The sequence below is a fragment of the Dipodomys ordii genome, unplaced genomic scaffold (assembly GCF_000151885.1).
Source record: "Dipodomys ordii isolate 6190 unplaced genomic scaffold, Dord_2.0 Scaffold99, whole genome shotgun sequence".
Taxonomy (NCBI): Eukaryota; Metazoa; Chordata; class Mammalia; order Rodentia; family Heteromyidae; genus Dipodomys; species Dipodomys ordii.
The window spans coordinates 2557959-2579123 of NW_012267315.1; the positions used below are offsets into that span (position 1 = coordinate 2557959).

Sequence of the window (21165 nt, forward strand, 5' to 3'; positions counted from 1 at the left end):
AGACTTAAGCACAAAAGCTCAGAGGCAGCACCCAGGCCTGAATTCAAGTCCTAGAACAGACATCAAAAAAATGATTTGTGAGGTTGGGGATGTTGCTCAGTGGCAAAGCACTTGTCTAGCATGTACAAGGACCCTGGGCCCATGCCCAACACTGACCAAAAAACAACTTTAGCAATGGTTCACACTTGAGTCTCAACTACTCCAGAGGTTTAGGCAGAAGGATCCTTTGAGCCCAGGTGTTCAAGGCCAGCCTGAAAGCCAGGTGCCCGTGGCTCACGCCTATAATCCTAGCTACTCAGGAGACTGAGATCTGAGGATCACAGTACAGAGCCAGCCTGGGCAGGAAAGTCGTGAGTGAGACTATTATCTCCAATAAACCACTAGGAAACCAGAAGTGGTGCTGTGGCTCAAGCAGTAGAGCACTCACTTTGAGCTGAAGAGCACAGGGACAGCGCCCAAGCCCAGGGTTCAAGGCCCACGACTGACCAAAAAAAAAGGCCCACCTGAAAATATAGAAAGATCCTGTCTCAAATAAAAATAACAATTGTGGCTTTACTAAGACAAATAGGTACATGGTCCCCGAGCAGATGGTATTTCCTGTTCAGTGAGTGGGTGTAGTGTGTGGTGATGTTTAATAGAGCCTTGTAACTACTGTGGCTTTGATGTGACCTCTTACGAGGAAGGGTGAACTATTCAAGAGTCTTCATGTTTGGCATATGCTCTGAAATGGAGATGGGTTTATGGATGTTTCAAGTTTTTCATAGTAACATTTAAAAACTTTTGCTTGTACTTAGATTTGAACTCAGGGTTTTGTGCTTCTAGGCAGGCACTCTACCACCTGAACCATGCCTCTAGCCCTTTGTACCTGGACCATGACCCTATTTTCACCTCTCGTGTACCTGGGATGACAGGTGCACACCACTACACTCAACTTACTGGTTGAAACTGGGAATGGAGGAGGAGGTCATAAACTTTTTGCTTGGGCTGGCCTCAAACATGATTCTTCCCATCTCCACATCCTAGGACAATGGGCACTAGCCACCACTATGTATGTTACATACTGAAATAGCAGTGAACAAAGACAGCAGGATGTCCAAAATTGTTTTAAAAATACAAGGTGATGCTAGGTGCCACCGTGGCTCCTGTATTCCTAGCTACTCTGGATGCTTAGATCTGAGGATTGCAATTTGAAGCCAGCCTGTGCAGGAAAGTCTGTGACACTCTTATCAACAACTAACCACCAAAAAGCTGGAACTGGGAGATGCAGCTCCAAGTAGTACATTGCTAACCTTGAGCAAAATAGATCAGGGACAATGCCCAGGCCCTGAATTCAAGCCCCAGAACTGGCATTAAAAAACCAAAAACAACTAGGTGATAGAGTGGGAAGAGACAAAAACAAAGTGAGATGAGGGGGTATTGGCTTGAGGAGGAGCTGTCTCCCCTGTGGCTACCTTTACAAGTGATAAAAGTCCAAGGGAAGATGCTGCTGACCACATATATGGTATATATGTGCACATTGGAGGGAAACTAGGAGGAGGACACCAGAGGGAAAACATACAACAGCAGGACCCATCAGTTGCACTGGACATTGATTAAAACAAATTAAGCAACTCAATGGCAGTGATGGGAGGGAGGGAATCAGAGGGAAAGAGGAAACAGCTGACACTGAGCAAAAGGAAAGGAATGTACATATCACCTGACATGGAAAAAATAACTATTGTCAAAGCTCATAGAATTCAAACTTTATAGACCATGATAGAGACAATTTGCCCTAGGAAGGTTAGAATGTCTTTGTGACTTTAAGTATACTATCCCACAATACTGTGAAACTGTGAAACTTATGTAATCAATCACAATAAAAAAATTGCAAAAAAAAAAACCAAGGGAAGAACAGTTCTGCAAGCCAGGGAAAAATACCTGTGCCCCCTCACATACACCAGCCTTATTACCTGTTGACCTGCCCCATGGTCCAGGACCACCCCATATCAAAGCTGGCAACCCAAGCAGCCCACATTCCCCAGTGAAGACCCGGCCACTGGCCAAGTATAAGGAAGCAATGACACCATTCTTGTGTCACACTAACATGAACTGAAACCATACTGAAGTGGACGCCTGTGGTAGATAAATCAGCCACAGCAACCCAGCATCCTGATCACAAAGCATGAAATCCTGGGAGTAAGCTGGGACAAGGTGTGCACCCTCTAAGGGGCCTCCAACATGCCCACTGGGGACTCCTGTGGGCTGGGCAGGCAGGACCAATCCCATTTCCTCATGTTCAGCCAACCCTGTCAAGGGCTTCTCTCATCCATAAGCACCCCAAAAGTTAGGTGCCCCTAGCATTGTGTGTGTGCGTGCTGGCATCTGCCTTCTGAGTGTGGGGCCATGTGGTTATCCTGGGCCCAGGATCAAAACAAGTGGAAAAGATGTTACCTCACCTTTCCCCCTATCATAACGGTCCTGGGCACAAAGGCCTTGGTTGGGTCCTTCTTTATTCCTGCAGGACAAAGGGAAGAGGTTCAAGTGGGACAGTGTGAAAGCAGACATCCCTACCCAGTATTGTACAGTGGCCCAGCAACCTAGAGTGTGGACAGGTAGGTTTGGCAAAGCATGTTATGGTGTGAGAAGCACAGGTAGGTGGCTGCAGCAGGTGGTCCCAGCACTGCTAGGAACTTAGTACGTAAGTTCTAAGACCACTGCCATTGAACCACGCAGACACGTTTCCTGGAAGGTTCAGGAAAAGCCGTGCCTGTGTTTCCAGGAAAGCTCAACCTGCCAGCCTGTCTGGCCCTGGTCACCAGCATTCAAGCATAGGGAGAACACGAGAACCCAAGGTTTTTGATATGTATTTTAGCTTAAACAAGTTATGTAGTGGAAGATTTCATTGTTACCTTTCCATGGGAGAACTTTTTTTTTTTTTTTGTCCGTTGTGGGCTGAACTCTGGGCCTGGGTGCTGTCCCTCAGCTCTTCAGCTCAAGGCTAGCGCTCTACCAACCACTTGAGCCACAATGCCACTTCCGGCTTTTTCTGGTGCTGAGGAATTGAACCCGGGGCCTCATGCATGCAAGGCAAGCACTCTACCACCACTTGAGCCACCTTCCCAGCCCCAGAACTCAGGTTTTTAAAACATACTGTAAATGTGTTTTGATGACACTGAAAGAGGGCATCATCAGCCCCTGAAGTAGTGAAGAGTGAGACCCGGTCCCCAGACTGCCTAGCTGGGCCATGGGGGTATGCTAGGATTTGGAAATGTCCCCAGAGGCCCACAGGCTAAAGGCTTAGTTGCCAGCATGGCAACTTCCTTCCAGTAGAGGGAAGTTAGGTCACTGGAGGGACTGGACCTACTGGGACCCTGGTCTCTTCCACTCTCTGCTTCTTAGCAGCCACGGGGTGATCAGGCCTCCTCTCTCACATGGTCCCACTATGATAAACTGTGCTGTAACAGGGCCTATGGACCATATGCTGAAACCTTGAGCAAAAGGAACTTTTCTTCCTAAGCTGACTGTCACAGCAATGGAAAGCTGATGGTATGATAGACATATATCACCACGCCTGGTTTATGGTCTTTTTTTTTTTTCTTAAGCGAGAGGACCTTAAGAGAGCTGGCCTAGAACTTGCTATGTAGCCCAGGCGGACTCAAACTCACAGCCTATTACTTTAGCCTCCTAGTGCTGGATTACAGATATGCAACACCATGCCTGACTTCATTATTACTATTTGTTGCTGGTACTGGAGTTTGGAACACAGGGCCTGCCTCATGCTCACTCAGCTTGTTTGCTTAGATTGGCTTTTTGCTAGTCATTTTTGAGAAAGAACCTGGCATACTTTTCTGCCCAGGCTGGCTTATAAGCTAGGAGTACAGGCATAAGTCACAGACACCTAGCTATTATTCTAATTTTCATATGTACAAATTAAATCCCTCAAATAACCACAGCTTTTCAAACAAGGTAAAACTTGTAGAAATATTAAGCTTAAAGTTGAAACTAAGCCTGCCTTGGAGCCCACAAAATCCTACCTCCCCTGAGGCCCTGGCCTCCAAGGTTCCATAACCCCTTGAGCTTTAGTTTGTGTGCTTATCAATTACCTGAGCACACAGAAAAGCATGGCCATGAATGAAAATAAAGCTCCCTGGGACCCACACTCACGGTTGTACAGGGTGATGATATGCAGGCAATTAAGCAGCTGCCGCTTGTACTCATGGATCCTCTTCACATGCACATCAAACATGGATGAGGGGTTGATCTTCACCTTGTACTCCTGCTCCAGGTGAACAGAGAACTTCAGCTTGTTTTCCTGGGGAAAAGGAAGGAGAAGAATGGCCACATAGTTCATACAAACTTCCGGGGAAGCTCTCAGGATCCCAGTAACTGGCTTTCCATTCTGCCCAGAGAACACCACTGCAGGCAGAGGACATCGGGGAAGAACAGAGAACAAAGGTGACACTGAAAATGGACATACTGGGCCAAGAGTGGCAAAAATTAAAAAAAGGTCTGAGTGCAAACCTGGTGCATAACAAGAGCAGAAGGGAGGGACTGGTCAGAGTGTTGTGGAGTCAGGGTGAGGCTTGGGAATAAGAAAAGGTTTCAGAGACTGAAATGGAGATGTTTGATGCTTCTGAGACCACTGTAGGCATTTGAGATGGTACTGAAGGCACTCGTCAACACTGAGGCCACAATCCTGCCAGACATCACATGGGTGATAGAGACCTGGCTCTAGTTTAGTGATGGATTCCCATGGCAGGTAGCTTCAGAGACTTCTCTACTCCCTGGTGGCAACACAGTGATCAGGATAAAGCTGAGAATGGCTGGGGGCTGCTAAAACCGGCCCATTGATGACCAGAGGTCAGCAGAGTCCTCTTCTGGAAAGAATGGATCCCTAACTCCCTGATCCCTGGTGAGGGGCTTTTCCCAGATTCTTGAGGGTGCCGAAAGGGCCCACACAGGCTGTGGTATGAACCAAGGGAGGCAGACTGAAGTGCTGTGCAGGCCTACCTGCTTGGCCTTGGCCACATCCCTGATGAATGCCTCATCACTGACCAGTGGCAGCAGCTTCTTCAGTTGGCTCAGGTCAGTCAGGAAGTCCTCTCCGATTCTCTGGAAACACGAAATGGACATGTGGCATCTGTTCAAGCCCTAGCTTCCTTCCGTCTGTCACCTCATGCCTCTGCTTCCTCAGGACCCTCACTCCCATGGCCATGTGGCAAGGAGAGCCCTGCCCTGGCTTCAGCTTGCTCAGTGGCTCCCCTAGGAATGTCCAAGTCTAACATCTCAATCATGTCCGGTGAACTCATCAACTTCCCTCTGTCTTTGACTCCCATGATCGTTGACACCTGGGACCAGCAGGAGTGAGGGGGTGTCTTCTCTCATAAAGCAGCAGTTTCTAACTACCTAGCAGAGGCTCCAGGGCTGACTCGGCCTCTCTGTAACATCTCTTTGTCTTCTAGATCCCAAGGAGGCCCTGGCACTGTATCATATCTTCCCTGTGTTGCTCCTGGGAAAAGCCCTCCCCGATCTGAGCCTCTGTCGGGCAACCTCCCCTCAGCAGCCTCAGGATACTGCTTGTCCTTTTGAGAGAGTCCTTGGGTACCACACCCACAGCCACCTGTGCAGGCCTGACTCTTGCACAGCGCCTGTAGGCACATGGAAAGAAGCTGTAATGACTTGGGCTTCCTATCTCCCCTAGCATAGTCAATGAGGCCCATGGCTGCCCCTCAACAGCACCCTGGCCCCATCCAAAGCCTATGCAAGCTTCTGAACCTGGACACATGGCAGAGGGAAAGAAGTCTATCTGTACCCAGGAGCCTACCCTGAGCCTTTCCAGGGCCAAACTGCCATGGGTTCACAACCACCACTCAGTGAAGGGCTCAATGATGCTGCCAGTGACAGCTACAGCCTATAATTATGATCTAGGACTTCCGGTGTCCCCTTGTGTCCCAATAGGACACAAAGCCAGGCCAAGACTCACTTCCACGATGATGTCCGCCAACCCAGGGTTACACAGCAATAGCCACCGCCGAGGTGTGATACCATTTGTCTTATTCTGGAACTTCTCTGGCTCCAGCTCATAAAAATCCTTAAAGCTACAAACACAGAAAACAGGAAACTGTCACAGATGCGTACATGAGAATGTAAGGTGGTTCTCAGGAGACCCCCGTGAGGTCCTGAACTGGCCATCATGCTGTAGTCTCAGTGCTCATGGATCATTTCTAGCCCCTGACCACCATTTACCCAAGCCCTACACAACTCCCCAGATGAGGTGCTGGTGGAATGTGGTTGGCAGCAGATAGAGCATTAACGCCTGACTAGACTGCCCAGCGCCACCCTCTTGTCACAGGTGAGCCTGGGGGTAAGGTGGGTGCCTTCATCTCACAAGTGAGTGGCGTGGGACTGTGCCATGTATCTCGGTCATGTGTGTGTAGCAGACAGTTTTCGAGCCAAGCCTAGCTATTGGAAAGGTACCCACCAAGCTCTAGGAAAGCCTCTCACTCACACAGATTGCTTCACGATCTCTGAGTGGATTCTGGCCACACCATTCACAGCGTGGGACCCAATCACACATAGGTGTGCCATGTTGATTCGTTTGCAGTCTCCTTCCTCGATCACAGACATCCTTCTCAGGCGGTCTACATCCCCAGGAAACAGGGCAGCTATGTGCTGAGGCCAAGAACACAGAGCAAGGGTGTAGGTTCAACACCTCACAGCAAACCAGGGGACAGCCCACCATATCTGCATCCCTGTAGCCCAGGGGCTGCTACACACAGACCTGTACTCAGACACCCTATGGGGCCCCACATCCTGGAAGGATGATCACCCTCACAGGCTTCACCCTGGGGGAGGTCCTGGGCCTGGAATGGGACTTACAAAGCTGCACTAAGGACAGATATTGGCAGGGTGGGGATGTGCCATTTATTTTACAAGGAAGAAGCTAGTACAGTGCCCCAGTAAGCTAAGCAGCACTCAACTACATTTCCACCAAAAGGATGGCTGTTTTCTCACCCAAAGGTTAAAGTGCCATAGCTCACTCTGTATTCCTAGCTGGATGAGAGACTCAGACTGTGAAGACTGTGATTTAAGACCAATCCAGGCCGAGTTCTTGATAGCTGGACATAGTGGCATGCAACTGTTGTCCTAGTAGTATAGGTACATGTCTGGGTAGGAAGCAACAGCATATATTGCAAATAACTAGCTGGAGGAATGGCTCAGCAATAAGAGCACCTGCCTGGTGAGTGTGAGGCCCTGAGTTCAAACCTCAATACTGCATACTGGCATAACTCACGAACAGTCCTTGCCTAGTGTATAGCCTTGGGTTCATCCACAGCACCACATACATATGATACAATTACCCCTGAACCCATGTTTCCTGCTTCTATACCATTGTCCTCTCTGCAGACAGCACAAGAAGGACAGATGGGACTGTTGAATCTTGCCGAGTTGTCAGGATACACACAGACCAGGCCAGGAAGAGACACTAAAATCTATCTAAAGCCATCTTGGAAATGGACTTTAGAAGACCTGAATCAATCAATCCCACAATACGGTGTGGAAGTCAGGCAGTAGACAGCCAAGAATTCTGCCAGGTATCAGTCAAGGTCCCCAAGGAGTAAGCATCTCCTCTCCCAGGCTAGGGGAGGTGGGCCTCCCCCCAGGCCAATGCTCACATCCACGCGCCACTGGCAGATGGCAGTGGTGTAGATGATGCCCCCCCACACCACTGCCCACTGGCAATGCTCACATCCAGGTGCCGCTGGTTGATGGCATAGATGATGTCCAGGTGCCTTGGCAACAGCTTCTCAAACATGGACACAGGCCAGCGCTCCAAGGCCTCAGGCAACACAGTGTGGTTGGTGTATGCACAGGTCTTCTTGGTGATTTCCCAGGCCTAGACATTGAGAACAGCATGGCAATTTTGTTTAGAAACAGATCCCTAGGCAGGCAACAGTCTAGGATCACAGGCAGACCCTGGAGCCATCAGCAAGTGCCCACTGGCACTGTCCCTGCTCTGCAGGGCTGGTCTCCCTCTCAAAGTCTATAGTTCCACTGCTTACATAACACGCCTAAATTTTATATCCTCTTGTGTGAACAAATGCATAAACTACTCCCTGAGAATCACCTTTTCCACTCTCAGCAAACCAACAGAATGCTGAGCAGTTTCTATTTATTTCTACTAAATTGATCTGTGACCTGCAGTATGGAGGGAGATGGTTATCATGTGGCCTCATCCTTCACTGACCTGGACTGAAGAGGACCCAGGACTAGGCGCGCCTCATAGGGAGTGCACACAGCCCAAGGCCAGTCTATGAATGGAGTAAAAAAGTATGAGAACAAATGGATTAGAATAATGTCATACTAAGAATGAAATATACATATGTCTTATATGTATTTCTTAACACTCCTAGGGTAGTTTTCACCAAACTTTAAGAGAATAAAGCACGTCCAAGAATCCCTAAAAAGTGGGCTGGGAAGGTGGCTCAGTGGTAGAGTGCTTGCCTTGCACGTATAAGACCCTGGGTTCGATTCCGCAGTACCACATAAGCAGACAAGGCCGGACGTGGCACTGTGGTTCAATGGCAGAGTGCTAGCCTAGAGCTGAAGAGCTCAGGGACAGTGCCCAGGCCTAGAGTTCAGGCCCAACACCTGACTTAAAAAAAAAAATCCCTAAAAAGGGTCACAATCGGGGCTGAGAAGGTAGCTCAGTGGTAGAGCGTTTGCCTTGCATGCATGAGGCCCTAGGTTTGATTCCTCAGCACCACATAAGCAAAAAGAAAAAAGCCAGAAGTGGCGCTGTGGCTCAAGTGGTAGAGCACTAGCCTTGAGCTGAAGAGCTGAGGGACAGTGCCCAGGCCCAGAGTTCAGGCCCCACAACTGGACCCAAAAAAAGTATCAATCTTTTCCTCATTTCCTGTCTCCAGCACCCTTGTCCTACTGTGTTGCCATTCCACACAGCGTCCACCTCTTGGATCCACTCCCTCCCATGGCCTCCATACTCTCAAAGGTGAAGTCCTCAGCCCTGCTGAGGCTGGGGAGGTGCCACTTTCCCAGGACCAGCTCACCCACTCATAACCATAGCAGTGCAGGCTGGAGGGCTACAGAGAATACCATCACCCTGAGACCTGGTCTCTTTACTCACCTTGTCCCAGTCCACCTTCTCCACATCTACCAGGATCCGCATGAGCTCAGGAATGGAGAGGGCAGGGTGGGTATCATTCAGCTGGATGGCTACCTGCAGTTCACACAAGGGGTGCTGTTCAGTTGACTCATCTCTCGTGAGCATCCAGTGATTCGTGTAAAGGATCTGCCTAAAAACTCCAGCAGCCTCAGAACCCAGAGGGCCTGGGGAACAATCCAGGAGGGTGCTACTGGCTCTATAGCCAGCCATGCTCTGCAGGAGGCGGCAGGGGTTGCAGGACCCATGCCCTCCCACACAGGGTTTTCCCCTGCTGAGCTTTGCTTAAGATGACTTCCAAATGCCAGGATTTGCTAGAAGAGCTCTTCAATGTGTCCTCCCTGCCTCGGCTCTTAACACCACCAGTGCTTGTCCAGCTCCTGGGAGAGGACCCTGAATACAGTCCTGACCCAGGATGATGAGACCTTGTGACACGGGCACACTGCCAGCTTGCTCCAGCCCCTCCCAGGTTATGAGGAAGAAACCTCAGGAGTCTAAGAATACCCTGTGTCCCTGCCTGTACGGGGCTTCCTCCCCATCAATCACACACCTTGTCAGGAAATGTCTCGAAACAGGTTCTCACTGGGTCCCGGCAGCCAAATCTAGATGACTTAAAGCGGCGAATGATGTCCTGGAGGGTAGCGGCTACCACGAAGTACTCCTGCTTCAGGCGGAGTTCCTTCCCCTCGAAGAACTGCCAACACAAGATTGACTCACCAGCACAGGCCAACCACAGCCAAGGTACCAGTTCAGACTGGGGAATGCCAAACTGGGAGGGGTCCTGCACAACCCAATTGTCCCTACTGTTCAGGGTTCATCTGATCCCCATGGGAGGCCCAGACCAGACACCTAGCTCAACAAGAGGTGGCCAAGCCTGCCTGACACCCAAGCCTATTTGTGCACCTTCTGAACACAGGGAAGGAAGGGCAGTCAGCACAGGGTCACCACTTGTATGACAAACCACAGGACAAACATCGTAAGAGGACAGATCCCACAAGGAGCCCCAGCTAAACAGAAACCAGCGTCTGGAATGCACCTTAAGTCTGCGGGAAGGGGGAGCAGACCATATTCATTTTGTTACAAGTCTTTGTTAACCTGTACACAGATTAACTTTGGTAAAATAAAAGAGTTCATTTTCAAAAGTGCATGCTTCACCAAGTTAGGTAATTTTGATGACTTTTTTTTGGGGGGGGCGGAGGGGTGTTGGGAATTAAACCCAGAACCTTGTATGTTCTAGACACATCCTCCACCAATGAGCTATGTCCTATCTGACAACAATGACAACAACAAGCTGCCAGATACTAAGTCCAGAGAACTGGGCATGACTACCACCTAGCACATGATGGGCACGTGCAATGCATCTCTGCAGCATCTCCAGGCAATGCCAGGGACAAATGGGTCTTCCAGTCTTTGGGGAGCCAGGTGATGCACTAGAGGTACATCACAGGCCAACCCATGGTCTGACGGGCTCTACAAAGTGACACTGCCCACCCTGAATTGGGTAGCATCTGCTCAGACCCAAACGAGGTTCATGCGGATTGACAGGGCTTCAAGGATAACCAAGTCTGCCCTACTCCCAGGAGCTAGTGTGCAATCTAGATGGGAGGGTCGCCAGCAGCCCCACATGCACAGCCTGTGTGAGGTCAGCTCCAGGCTCTGCTGAAGGGCCTGACCTCCTGCTCACAGTCTAACTGGAAAGAGGCCTGGCTGATGAGGGAAAAGTAGCTACTCACATTGTCATTGGGATACAGGACCCTGGATATGTTCTCAGCCAAGTTCCTGTCCAGGACAGCCTCAATGTAGTCCCCTACGTTGACTAAGGAGAGACAGCATCTGGGTCAGTACACACCTCCTCTCGGCCTCTTGGGGAATTATTAAGCACGAGCGTCACAGCTGCTCAGCTGCGTCTTCAGGAAGGGCAAGAAAGCAGGACCTGGGCAGGGAGTCCCCAGAGCCACTGTCATACCCCATCTCATCCCCGAAAAAGTGGTGCTTAGCTGATCCCATAGTGTCCTACACCACATGTGTCCTCAGCCCCTTCTCTTGTCATATGTGGTCCGAATGACTGCAACCCTGGCTGCTGGGCCCTGGATCTGTGTTCGCTCTGCCTGTGCTCACAAGGGAGCTTTGAGGAGTTTAGGTACACCCAGGCACATGCTTTGCAGAGAACTAAGGGGACATGCTGGCATGTCCAGCAAAGAATGCAAAGAGGGGAAATGGAGTGGTGAGCACACAGCATCGGGGCTAAGTCATCCACACACAAACAGGAGCAGGGTGCAACGTACAATCCTGCAGCTTGAAGTCATTGGGCGCCTTGGCGGACCAGAGCCTCATGGTGTTGACAGTGTTGTTCTTATAGCCGGGTACTGGGGTGTCGTAGGGCATGGCGAGCACCACCTGACCACAGGGAAGAGACACTCAGGGTTGAGGCTACAGGGACCCTGTCCCTTTCTTAGCCGTCATGTCCCCTGCTAGGGAGGCTCCAACTTCTCTACAAGCCTCTCCAATATATGCCATGAGACCTGGGACTCCAGGGCCTGGCCAAGAGGGAGGATCTGAACACTGGTCCAGGACATTGGCCCAGGCCTGGCTCAAATACCCAAAGCTCTGACAGCTCAGAGAGCCATGAGCCAAACATGGCACCAGAAGGTGAAGCTTCCCAGAGGTATTTGGGGAGCTATTCTCATATACGCAAGGGGAAAAGGCCCTATCACTATCAAGACAAGTATGTTTTTGGGTTCTGCTAGTAAGCAACACGAGTTAGCAGGGTAGTCCCCGTGCAGTACCTGCGTGTCCAGCCACTTCACGCCATCAGGGGTGTGCTCCACTCTCCCGTAGAAGTGAACGGGAAGCATGTACTCGGGCCGGGCTTTCTCCCAGGGGTTGCCGTAGCGGAGCCAGTCATCAGCCTCTTCAACCTGCAGGGGGAACGAACAGCTAGGGGTATCTATTACCACACCTTCTGCTCCTAATCCCAGCCCTACTTCATCTGTGACTTTTAGGGTCCAATTTTTTTGGGGGGGTCAGGTGGAAGGCTTGAACTCAGGGCCCGGGTATTGTTCTCGTTTTCTGGCGGCTAACTGCAAAGTCTCATGGGCTTCCCTGCCTGGCCTGGCTTCCAACTGTAATCCTGATCTCAGCCTCCTGAGTAGTTTAGGTTACAGGCATGAGCCACTAGCACCCAGCTTGATTTTCTTTTTTTTTTGAGATAAGGTTTCACTAAGTTGCCCAGGATGGCCCTGAACTCATGATTGTTCTATCTCAGCCTCCTGAATAGCTGAGATTATAGGTATGTGCCACAACACCTGACCCCAAAAATATTAAGTAAATTATTCTCCACCCAACTGGAAGACCTCTGACTTCTATTCTGAAGTGCCCTTGGCCTGGCTGAGTTTAGGGAGACTGCAGGTTGAGATCAGTCCCTTCTCACTGACACGGTCCTGACCACCTCACTTGCTGCAGTTTAATGCTTTAACTAAGGTTCACTCTCCCCAAGGGCCTCTGATCTTACGAGGTACAGTCCCCTCATTCATGTCAGGAGTGAATGCAGAAGGTAGGAATGAAATCTATAATAAACTGCTTTTCTAATTACGCCAAGTCAACTGCCCCTGAAGATGAACCCCAAAAGCACTGCCCTCTATCCATGTCCGGATACCCCTAGAAGCAAGCATGCAACTCATAGCATCCTACTCTTTGCTGCAGGGACTCCTGTAAGACTCAGTCTCCTATGTCCTGGCCCATCTGACTTCCCTGTCACCATGTCTGCAAGAGCCTACACAGGAACCAACTTGGCCAGAGCCAGGCAGAACCGGAAGTGCCCAGCACAGCTGGCTGCCTTCCTGCTGCACTTTGCAGACCATTTGCAGGTTGTCCAGTGAGTATACAGCAGGACAGCTAACTGAAACAATACCTGAGGAGAGCTGGAAACCAGTGAACTCACCTGCCAGCCATTGACAATCTTCTGGTTAAAAATCCCAAATTCGTAGCGGATCCCGTAGCCATATGCTGCCAGCCCCAGGGTGGCCATTGAATCAAGGAAACAGGCTGAAAAATCCAATCACAGACTATCAGCAGAGATTGAGGTTGCTGGGAACCAAGGCCTCTTGGGAGGTAACAGAGTCAGTAGTGAACACAACCAGCTCAGTTTCATGAAAGCGAACACTCTGACCTTGAAAGCCGGAGGCTATGCCAAGAAAATACCAAGGCATAGATGTGGGAGAAGACAGGAGGAAAAAGAGTCCCACAGAGATCATGATAAGGCCAGGTACCTCTTTATTGGCCAAGACCCATTTCTCCCTGCCAGCTCTCTCTCAGACACATGCACTAAGGCATGAGGCCTCCTCACCTCTCCACATAGAGTCCTCTCTACATGTTAAGAAAGCAGGTCTGCTCCCTGATAAGTGGATGCTAAATCCAAAATGTTAGGTGATACGACAAAACTAACAGGACTTAAGAAACAAAGAACTCCTGCTCATCTGGTTGAACCACTACTAAATATCCCCATGCTGCTGATCACATGTATGGTGTATAACATGTGAACACTGTTATATATTACAGACTGTGATAGACAATTTGCTCCAGGAAAGTTAGAATTAACTTGTGACTTAGAAATTATGTAATCACTTAATCAAAATCAAAAAAAAAAAAAAAGAACTTCGGGGAAGGGAGGGAGGGGGGGATGGTAGGGGGAAAACAATGGAGGGGCTAACAATGTTCAAGAGGAAGTGTACTCATTACCTCACTCATGTAACTGTAACCCTCTGTATAGTATCTTTATAATAAAAAATTAAAAAAAAAAGAAAGCAGGTCTGGAAATTAATGACATGTAGTTCATGGCCTAGAACATTCAAATACCCAAGGTCTAAAGCGCAGCTAGGGTCCCAGAATGTAGGGGAAGTAACATGTTACCAAATTCAGCCCTTGTTCCAATTAAAACTTGAGAGAGAAACAAAACAAACACAATGTTTTACATGAAGATTCAGCTGGAACTGGGTACAATGGCTTACACTGAAATCCTAGCTACTTAGGAGATTAAGAGGATCTCAATGCAAAGCTAGCTCAGGCAAAAAGTTTGGGAGACCCTCATCTTAACCAATGAGAAGCTAGGCATGGTATGCATGCCTAACATGCCAGCTCTTGCAAAATCCTAAGCAGTAAGGTTGTAGTCTAAACCTGCCTGGACATGAATGCAAGACCCTATTCAAAAACTAATTAAAGAGAGGCTGGGAAGGTGGCTCAGTGGTAGAGTGCTTGCCTTGCATGCATAAGGCCCTGGGTTCAATTCCTCAGCACCACATAAACAGAAAAGGCCAGAAGTGGTGCTGTGGCTCAAGTGGCAGTGTTAGCCTTGTGCTGAAGAGCCGAGGGACAGTGCCCAGGCCCAGAGTTCATGCCCATGACTGACCAAAACAACAACAACAACAAAAAAAAAAAACACTAATGAAAGTAAAAAGGCTGAAGATATGGTTCAGGTAGTTGAGGAACTGACTAACAAATGCAAGGCCCAGAGTTCAAACTCCAGTCCTGCAAAACAAAAAACTCAGAAAGATACCTCACTAAATTTCTGGATAAAAAAAGCACTGGGCACGTTACTCAGTGATACAGCACTTGCCTAAGCATATGCAAGTCCCTGGGTTCAATCCTTAATACTAGAAGGAAAGTAGGGGAAGGAAAAGGAAAGGACAGAAGAAAGAAGGACCCATCACAGGAACACTAGAAAATAAACATCCAGTTCATCAAACAAGCAGACACCTGAGTGTCAGCTGCTCTGCTGAGAAGACAGGTGAGAAAGATCAACAAATCAAAGACTCATGCTCTTGTAAGAAGACTCAGAATTGTAGGAGGGAAACGGACATCAAACCATGGTCGGCTTGATGCTGCTTGGGTCTGCCATGGTGGGAGGGGTCCTAGCAGGCAGCAGGTCATTTGCAGGAGGCTACAGAGGACTCTGGAAGTGGAGGAGGGGCACCACTAATTCAGGACATATTGGAGGAAAGTGGCAGGATAAAGTGCCTGGAAAAGTGGAAGGCACCATTCTACTGTGGGCAGATCCCCAAGGTCAGAAAGTGGATCAGCCTCAAGCTCAGAGACTGGGCTTACCAGCCATCCCTAGAGCTGTCCCAGGGCTTTTAAGAAGCATATAGATGCCAGAAGAGACCAAGGAGGCTGTGACGTTCTCCACCCTATAACGAAAAGTTCTATATTTGCGGAGGAAGGATAAAGTAGGAAGTTTGTGATGCACAATTCAATGTCACAGTGCTGGGGGAATGGGATGCTGAGATGCTAGCAGCTTAGTCCCCAGCAGGGGATGACTAAATACGCAGCTGACACTCAAGGAGTGCACGCTATGCTCTGCCAGCCTGGCATGGTCTTGGGGAGGGAAGGCAGCAATGGCAGGATGTGCCTTGCTTAAGTACACGGCATATGAGGATGGTGCGGAGGACTCACGTGGGGATAGGGCAGGAGGGGCCAAGTTTTTCTTTATCTAGATTCATGTGCTGTTTATTCAAGAAAAATATATTCAACATTTTGACAAATTTAAGGTAAAATTTGAAAACCATACAGGTATTTCTTGTGGGGCGGGGGCGTCAGTTGTGGGGCTTGAACTCAGGGCCTGGGCGCTGCCTCTGAGTTCTTTTGCTCAAGGCCAGCCCTCTACCACTTTGCGACACAGTTCCACTTCCCTACAGGTATTTTTATTTTTTAGGATGGACCTCAGTTTATGGCAATTGGCAAAAGGTATTGGGACTGAAAATGACTAGGCCCAGGACACTCCCTCATCCCTCTACACAAAGGGCCACAAACCCACACTGCTGTCCCCATTTCCATGTTCTTTATGTTGCTCCCTCTTCTAGGGAAGGGTGGCAGAGATAATTAAAACAGAAAACTCAACTGGGGATTCTCTCAAGTGCAGGGACTGGAGTGAGCACATGATATGCCTGAAAAGGCGCAACTGCTAGGCCAGTGCCAGGGCCTACAGCAAGAGAGTGAGCTGTAGCACTCGAAGTCAGAGACACGTATCAGGCTTCTAGCCCTCTGTCCTGCAAGGCGGTCAGCACACTGGACACTTTCTTAGCACCAGCTGGCCTGACCCTATTAAGTGTGAAATGCCCTAGTACTAAAGAAAATGGACATCTCCCACTTTTTTTTCCTCCACTAGTGAAAAGATTTTGACCAGAAGAACAGACGCTGGGAACAGAACAGAAGAACATGCACGCTGGGAGGCCAGTTTACCCTGACAGCTGGAGTCAGGGGCAGACTTGTTCTTGGTCTGGCCATCTGATCCTCCACAAAGACAAAAGGTTGGAAAGACAAGGGTGGGTTACCTGCCAGCCGTCCCAGGCCCCCGTTCCCAAGGCCAGCATCCTCTTCTATTTCCTCTAGCTCCTCCATGTCCAACCCCAACTGTGAACAAAAAAGGCAGAATTTCAGCAGTATTACTTTATATTTCCCTCAAACACTACGTTGAAAGATGTTTAAATCTTGAGAGCTTACACCAAAAACAAGTATCTTTCTTTTTTTTTGGTGCCAATCCTGGGGCTTGAACTCCGAGCCTGGGCACTGTCCCTGAGCGTAACACTCTACCACTAGAGCCATGGCACCACTTCTGGCTTTTTCAGTTTATATGGAGGAATTGAACCCAGGGATTCATGCATACTAGGCAAGCACTCTACCATTAAGCTATGTTCCTAGCCCACAAGTATCTTTCTTTTAGAATTAAAAACCCAGTATTAAATTTAGTATTACACAAGGCATAGCATTGATTGAAATATAGTGTTAACATGTGTGGAGATATTTAAAAAAAACCCACATGAGCCAATTTTTTAAAAAGGGACAAAATTTTGCCCAAGTGGGTAACCCTTTTAAGTTTATAACACCAAAGGAAACCTTTCTTATCTACTTTCTGTCTCATGCATTGCCCACTGCAGATATCTAAATGTAAACACCCAATATGTGACCTTTGATGGCCAGCTTTCAAGCACATAACACTGTCAATGTTCAACTATGTAAGTAGATATCAGCACTTCAATCAGCTTTTATTAGGAGGTTGCTGGGGATTGAACCCAGAGTCTAGTGTAGGTTAGGTAAGCTCTCTGTCACTGAGCTACATCCTCATCCCTGCTGTTCAGTACGATATGGCTATACTACATTCTGTTTATCCATTTATCAACTGATGAACATCTCTATGATTTCCACTTTGGTTTATTGTGAATATCTATGCTGCTATGAAATTCATGTATATTTTATGTGTAGATATGATTTCATATCTCTCAGGCATATACCTTGGAGTGTAATTGCTAGGTTAAATGGTAATTCCATGCTTGACTTGTTGAGTAACTGCTGGATCACTTTCAAAATGACTGCAACCAGCATTTTCTAATTACATCAGCAACAGTATATGAGGGCTCCACTTTGGTATCTTAACCAACACTTGTCCTCCATCCTTCTGTCCTTATATCATTCTAGTGGTCATTAAGTGGCCTGGTTTTGGTTTGCATTTCTTTGGTACTAACAACAAAGAGCATCTTTTAATGTGCTTGTTGACCATTTTTAGCTTTGGAAAAATGTCCATTTAAGACCTTCACTCATTTTTAAACTGCATTGTCTTTTCATTTTTGAGCTGAAAGAGTTCTTTATATATTTTAGATACACAAACCATTCATTATCAGATCGTTTGCTTATTTTTTAACATTGTCATACTATGTTACTTAGCTTGGTTTCTAAATCCTAGGCTCAAGAAATCCTCCCTTTCCAGACTCCCAAGGAGCTCAGACAACAGGAATGGCTACCACATCCAGCACAGATTCATGATTTACAAAATGTTCTCCCATTTTGTATGGTGTCTGTTCTTTCCCTTTCCTCCTCTTTTTTAGGAGCTACAGATTAAACCAAGCTCTACTATCTTCATATTTGATGAATACAAATTTTAAGTTTTGATGAAGCCCAATGTGTTGGCTTTTGTTTGTGCTTTTGACATTGTAACTAAAAAACCACTGCCTCTTCTCTACATATTCTTTTAAAGGTTTCAGAGTTTAGCTCTTTTGTTTAGCCTGATCCATTTTGAGCTTTAATCTGTATGCAATGTGAGGTAGGTGTTCAACTCTTATCATTTGCATGTAAATATCAAATATCCAGCATCACTTGCTGAAATGACTGTTCTCTGTTGAATTGTTTTGTCATACCTTCCTTAAAAAAAGAAACAAAGAACTGGTCATGTGTGATACCAAAGGCAAAGAAACATGAAAAAAGCAGGACTTCATAAAGGTTTCTAATTTTTTTATATGCAACAGCAATATACACAAGACAATATGTTGGAAATGATCTGTACAATTTGGGAGGTGGCCAGGGGAGGGAAAGTAGGAGAAAATTGAGGGAAGTGGTAACAAAGTTTGACAAGAAATGTACTTATTACCTTATGTATGTACCTGTAACCCCTCTGTACATCACCTTAGCATATATATATATATATCCACATATATATATATATGGAAAAACTGGTCATGTGTGACACCAAAGGTAAAGGGAACGTGAAAAAACAAGCAGGACTTCATACAGGTTTTTAAATGTTGTGAACCATAGGACACTATAGTTTTTTCCTACTCACAGAGTAGAAAAAAAATTTGCCAACCACATATTTAACAAACCATAAGTATCAAGAATGGATAGAAAATTCAATATCCAATGGATTAAAATTCAATACCAAGAAACAACCTGGCCAGATGCTTGTGGCTCACACCTGTAATCCTAGCTACTCAGGAGGCTGAGATCTAAGAGTCACAGTTCAAAGCCAGCTTGAGCAGGAAAGTCTATTAGACTCTTAGTTCCAATTAACCATTAAAAAAGCCAAAAGTGGAGCTGTGGCTCAAGTGGTAGAGTTCTAGTCTTGAGCACAAAAGCTCAGGGACAGTGCCTAGGCCCTGAGTTCAAGTCTTAGGACTGACCCAGACAAAAATAACAATTAAAAAACCTTATTTTGAAATGGGCACTAGGATCTGGGAATGTGGCTTAGTGGTAGAGTGCTTGTGTAGCATGCATAAAGCCCCGTATTTGACTCCTCAGCACACATAAACAAAAAATGCCAGATATGGTACTGTAGCTCAAGTGGTAAAGTGCTAGCCTTGAGCAAAAGAAGCTCAGGGTCAATGGTTAGGCCCTGAGTTCAAGCTCCAGGACAGGCCAAAAAAAAGGGGGGGCACTAGACTTGAACTGATTTTTCTTCAAATAAGATAACCAATAGGCAATAAGCTTATGAATATGTGCTCAACATCACTAATAATTAGAGAAATGGCAAAGAAAACCACACTGTGAGCAATGTACTAGCGATTCATTCCTGTAATCCTGGCTATTCAGAAGGCTGAGATTTGATGATCATAGTTCAAAGGCAGCTTGTGCAGGAAAGTCTGTGAGATTTATCTCTTAATTAACCACAAAAAGCCAAGAGTGGAGCTGTGGCGCAAGTGGTAGAGTGCTAGTCTTGAGCACTAAAGCTTAGGGACAGCACCCAGGTCCAGGGGACCAGCAAAAGGGAGAGAGAGAAGTGAGGAAGAGAGGGAAGGAGGGAGGGAATTTCATTGGTGAAGATGTGGAAATAAAATAAATTCTTTGTGCATTTCTATAAAATGGTATAGCCACTGTGAAAAAGGTACAGAAATCACATGATTCAATCATCCACCTCTCAAAGTAGTAAAAGCAAGGAATTGGACAGGTGTTTGTACACCATTCACAGTAGCATTATTCACAGTAATCAAAAGATGAACAAATACACAAAATATAGTACTTATATATCATTGAAAATTATTCAGCCTGAAAAAACAATGAAGTACTGACATAAGCTGCAACACAGATGAACAGGACATTTTACTGTGTGAAATAAGCCAGTTACCAAAGCACATACGTTCTGTGATTTCACTTTTTTGTGGTACTACTGGTACTGGGGCTTGAACTTGCCCTTGTGCTTTTGGCTTTTTCCCTATAGCTTGTTCTCTACCACTCAAGCCACATTTCTACTTCCAGCTTTTTTTCTAGATAATTAGATATAAGAATCTCAGGTGTAAGCCACCAGTGCCCAGCATATGATTCCATTCTTATAAAATACCTAGAGAGCCTCGTTAGCGCAGTAGGTAGCGCGTCAGTCTCATAAAATACCTAGAGCAGAACACATTAATAAAAATCAAAATGTTAGTTTCCAAAGCCTGAAGAGAAGGAAATAGAAAGTTACTTTTTAATTAGGTATATAGTTTCAGTCTGGGAAAATGAAGATTTTTCTGGAGATGGATAGTAGTGGTAGTTGCAGAATAGTATAAATGACCAGATGCTGGTGGCTGATGCCTGTAATCCAAGCTACTCAGGAGGCTGAGATCTGGTGGAAAACAGTTTGAGCCTAGCCAGGCAGAAAAAATAGTCTGTGAGACTCCAACTCCAAAATAACCAGCAAAAAGCCAGGCTGGAGATGTGGCTAAAGAGGTAGAATGGCAGCTGAGTAAACAGGCAAACCAAGTGAGTGTAAGGGCTATATTATCTTAGTATCACCAAATCTTATTATCACCAAAAATGTAACCCTTATTTTGGTAGAACATTTTAAGCAATAGCTTCCCATGTTAGGGGAAATGCCCTGTTCTGTTTTGTGGCCCTATTTGAAATTATATGCTGCAGCTGCTATTGTCCACTAAGTCTTTGCTATGGACTGCATAAGATATGTCCCCACAAGATTGTGTAGGTACTCAATGCAGGTGGGGTCTTGAGAGGTGACTATATCATGAGAACCCTGATCTCATCTATGGATGAATTCACTAGTGAGTGCACAGCAGAATGGACATTACGAGGTGGAGACTAGTTAGAGGAAGCAGGTGACTGGGCCATGCCCTGAAAGGTATTCATTCATTACTACCTCTGTTTGCGCTCTCTCTCTGCTTTCTGGTTGCCATGGAGTAAGTATCCTTTCCCACCACAAGCTCCTGCCACCATGATACACTGCCTCACCTCAGGCCCAATGAGATCGCTGAAAC

General features: G+C 47.0%; 1 protein-coding gene across 1 annotated transcript in view; it reads right to left on the bottom strand.

The window, feature by feature from the left end:
- The window catches only part of Pygb (phosphorylase, glycogen; brain), a 44220-nt gene that overhangs the window by 9425 nt on the left and 13630 nt on the right, over nt 1-21165 (bottom strand). Inside the window, exons 3-15 of the mRNA XM_013027110.1 lie at nt 16486-16564; nt 13101-13204; nt 11947-12078; nt 11446-11557; nt 10894-10976; nt 9711-9854; nt 9125-9217; nt 7730-7876; nt 6488-6651; nt 5963-6077; nt 4990-5091; nt 4144-4291; nt 2436-2494 (exon numbers count right to left, since the gene is read on the bottom strand). Coding sequence (XP_012882564.1) covers nt 2436-2494; nt 4144-4291; nt 4990-5091; nt 5963-6077; nt 6488-6651; nt 7730-7876; nt 9125-9217; nt 9711-9854; nt 10894-10976; nt 11446-11557; nt 11947-12078; nt 13101-13204; nt 16486-16564 — 1482 coding nt within the window. The remainder of the gene's footprint in view (nt 1-2435; nt 2495-4143; nt 4292-4989; nt 5092-5962; nt 6078-6487; nt 6652-7729; nt 7877-9124; nt 9218-9710; nt 9855-10893; nt 10977-11445; nt 11558-11946; nt 12079-13100; nt 13205-16485; nt 16565-21165) is intronic.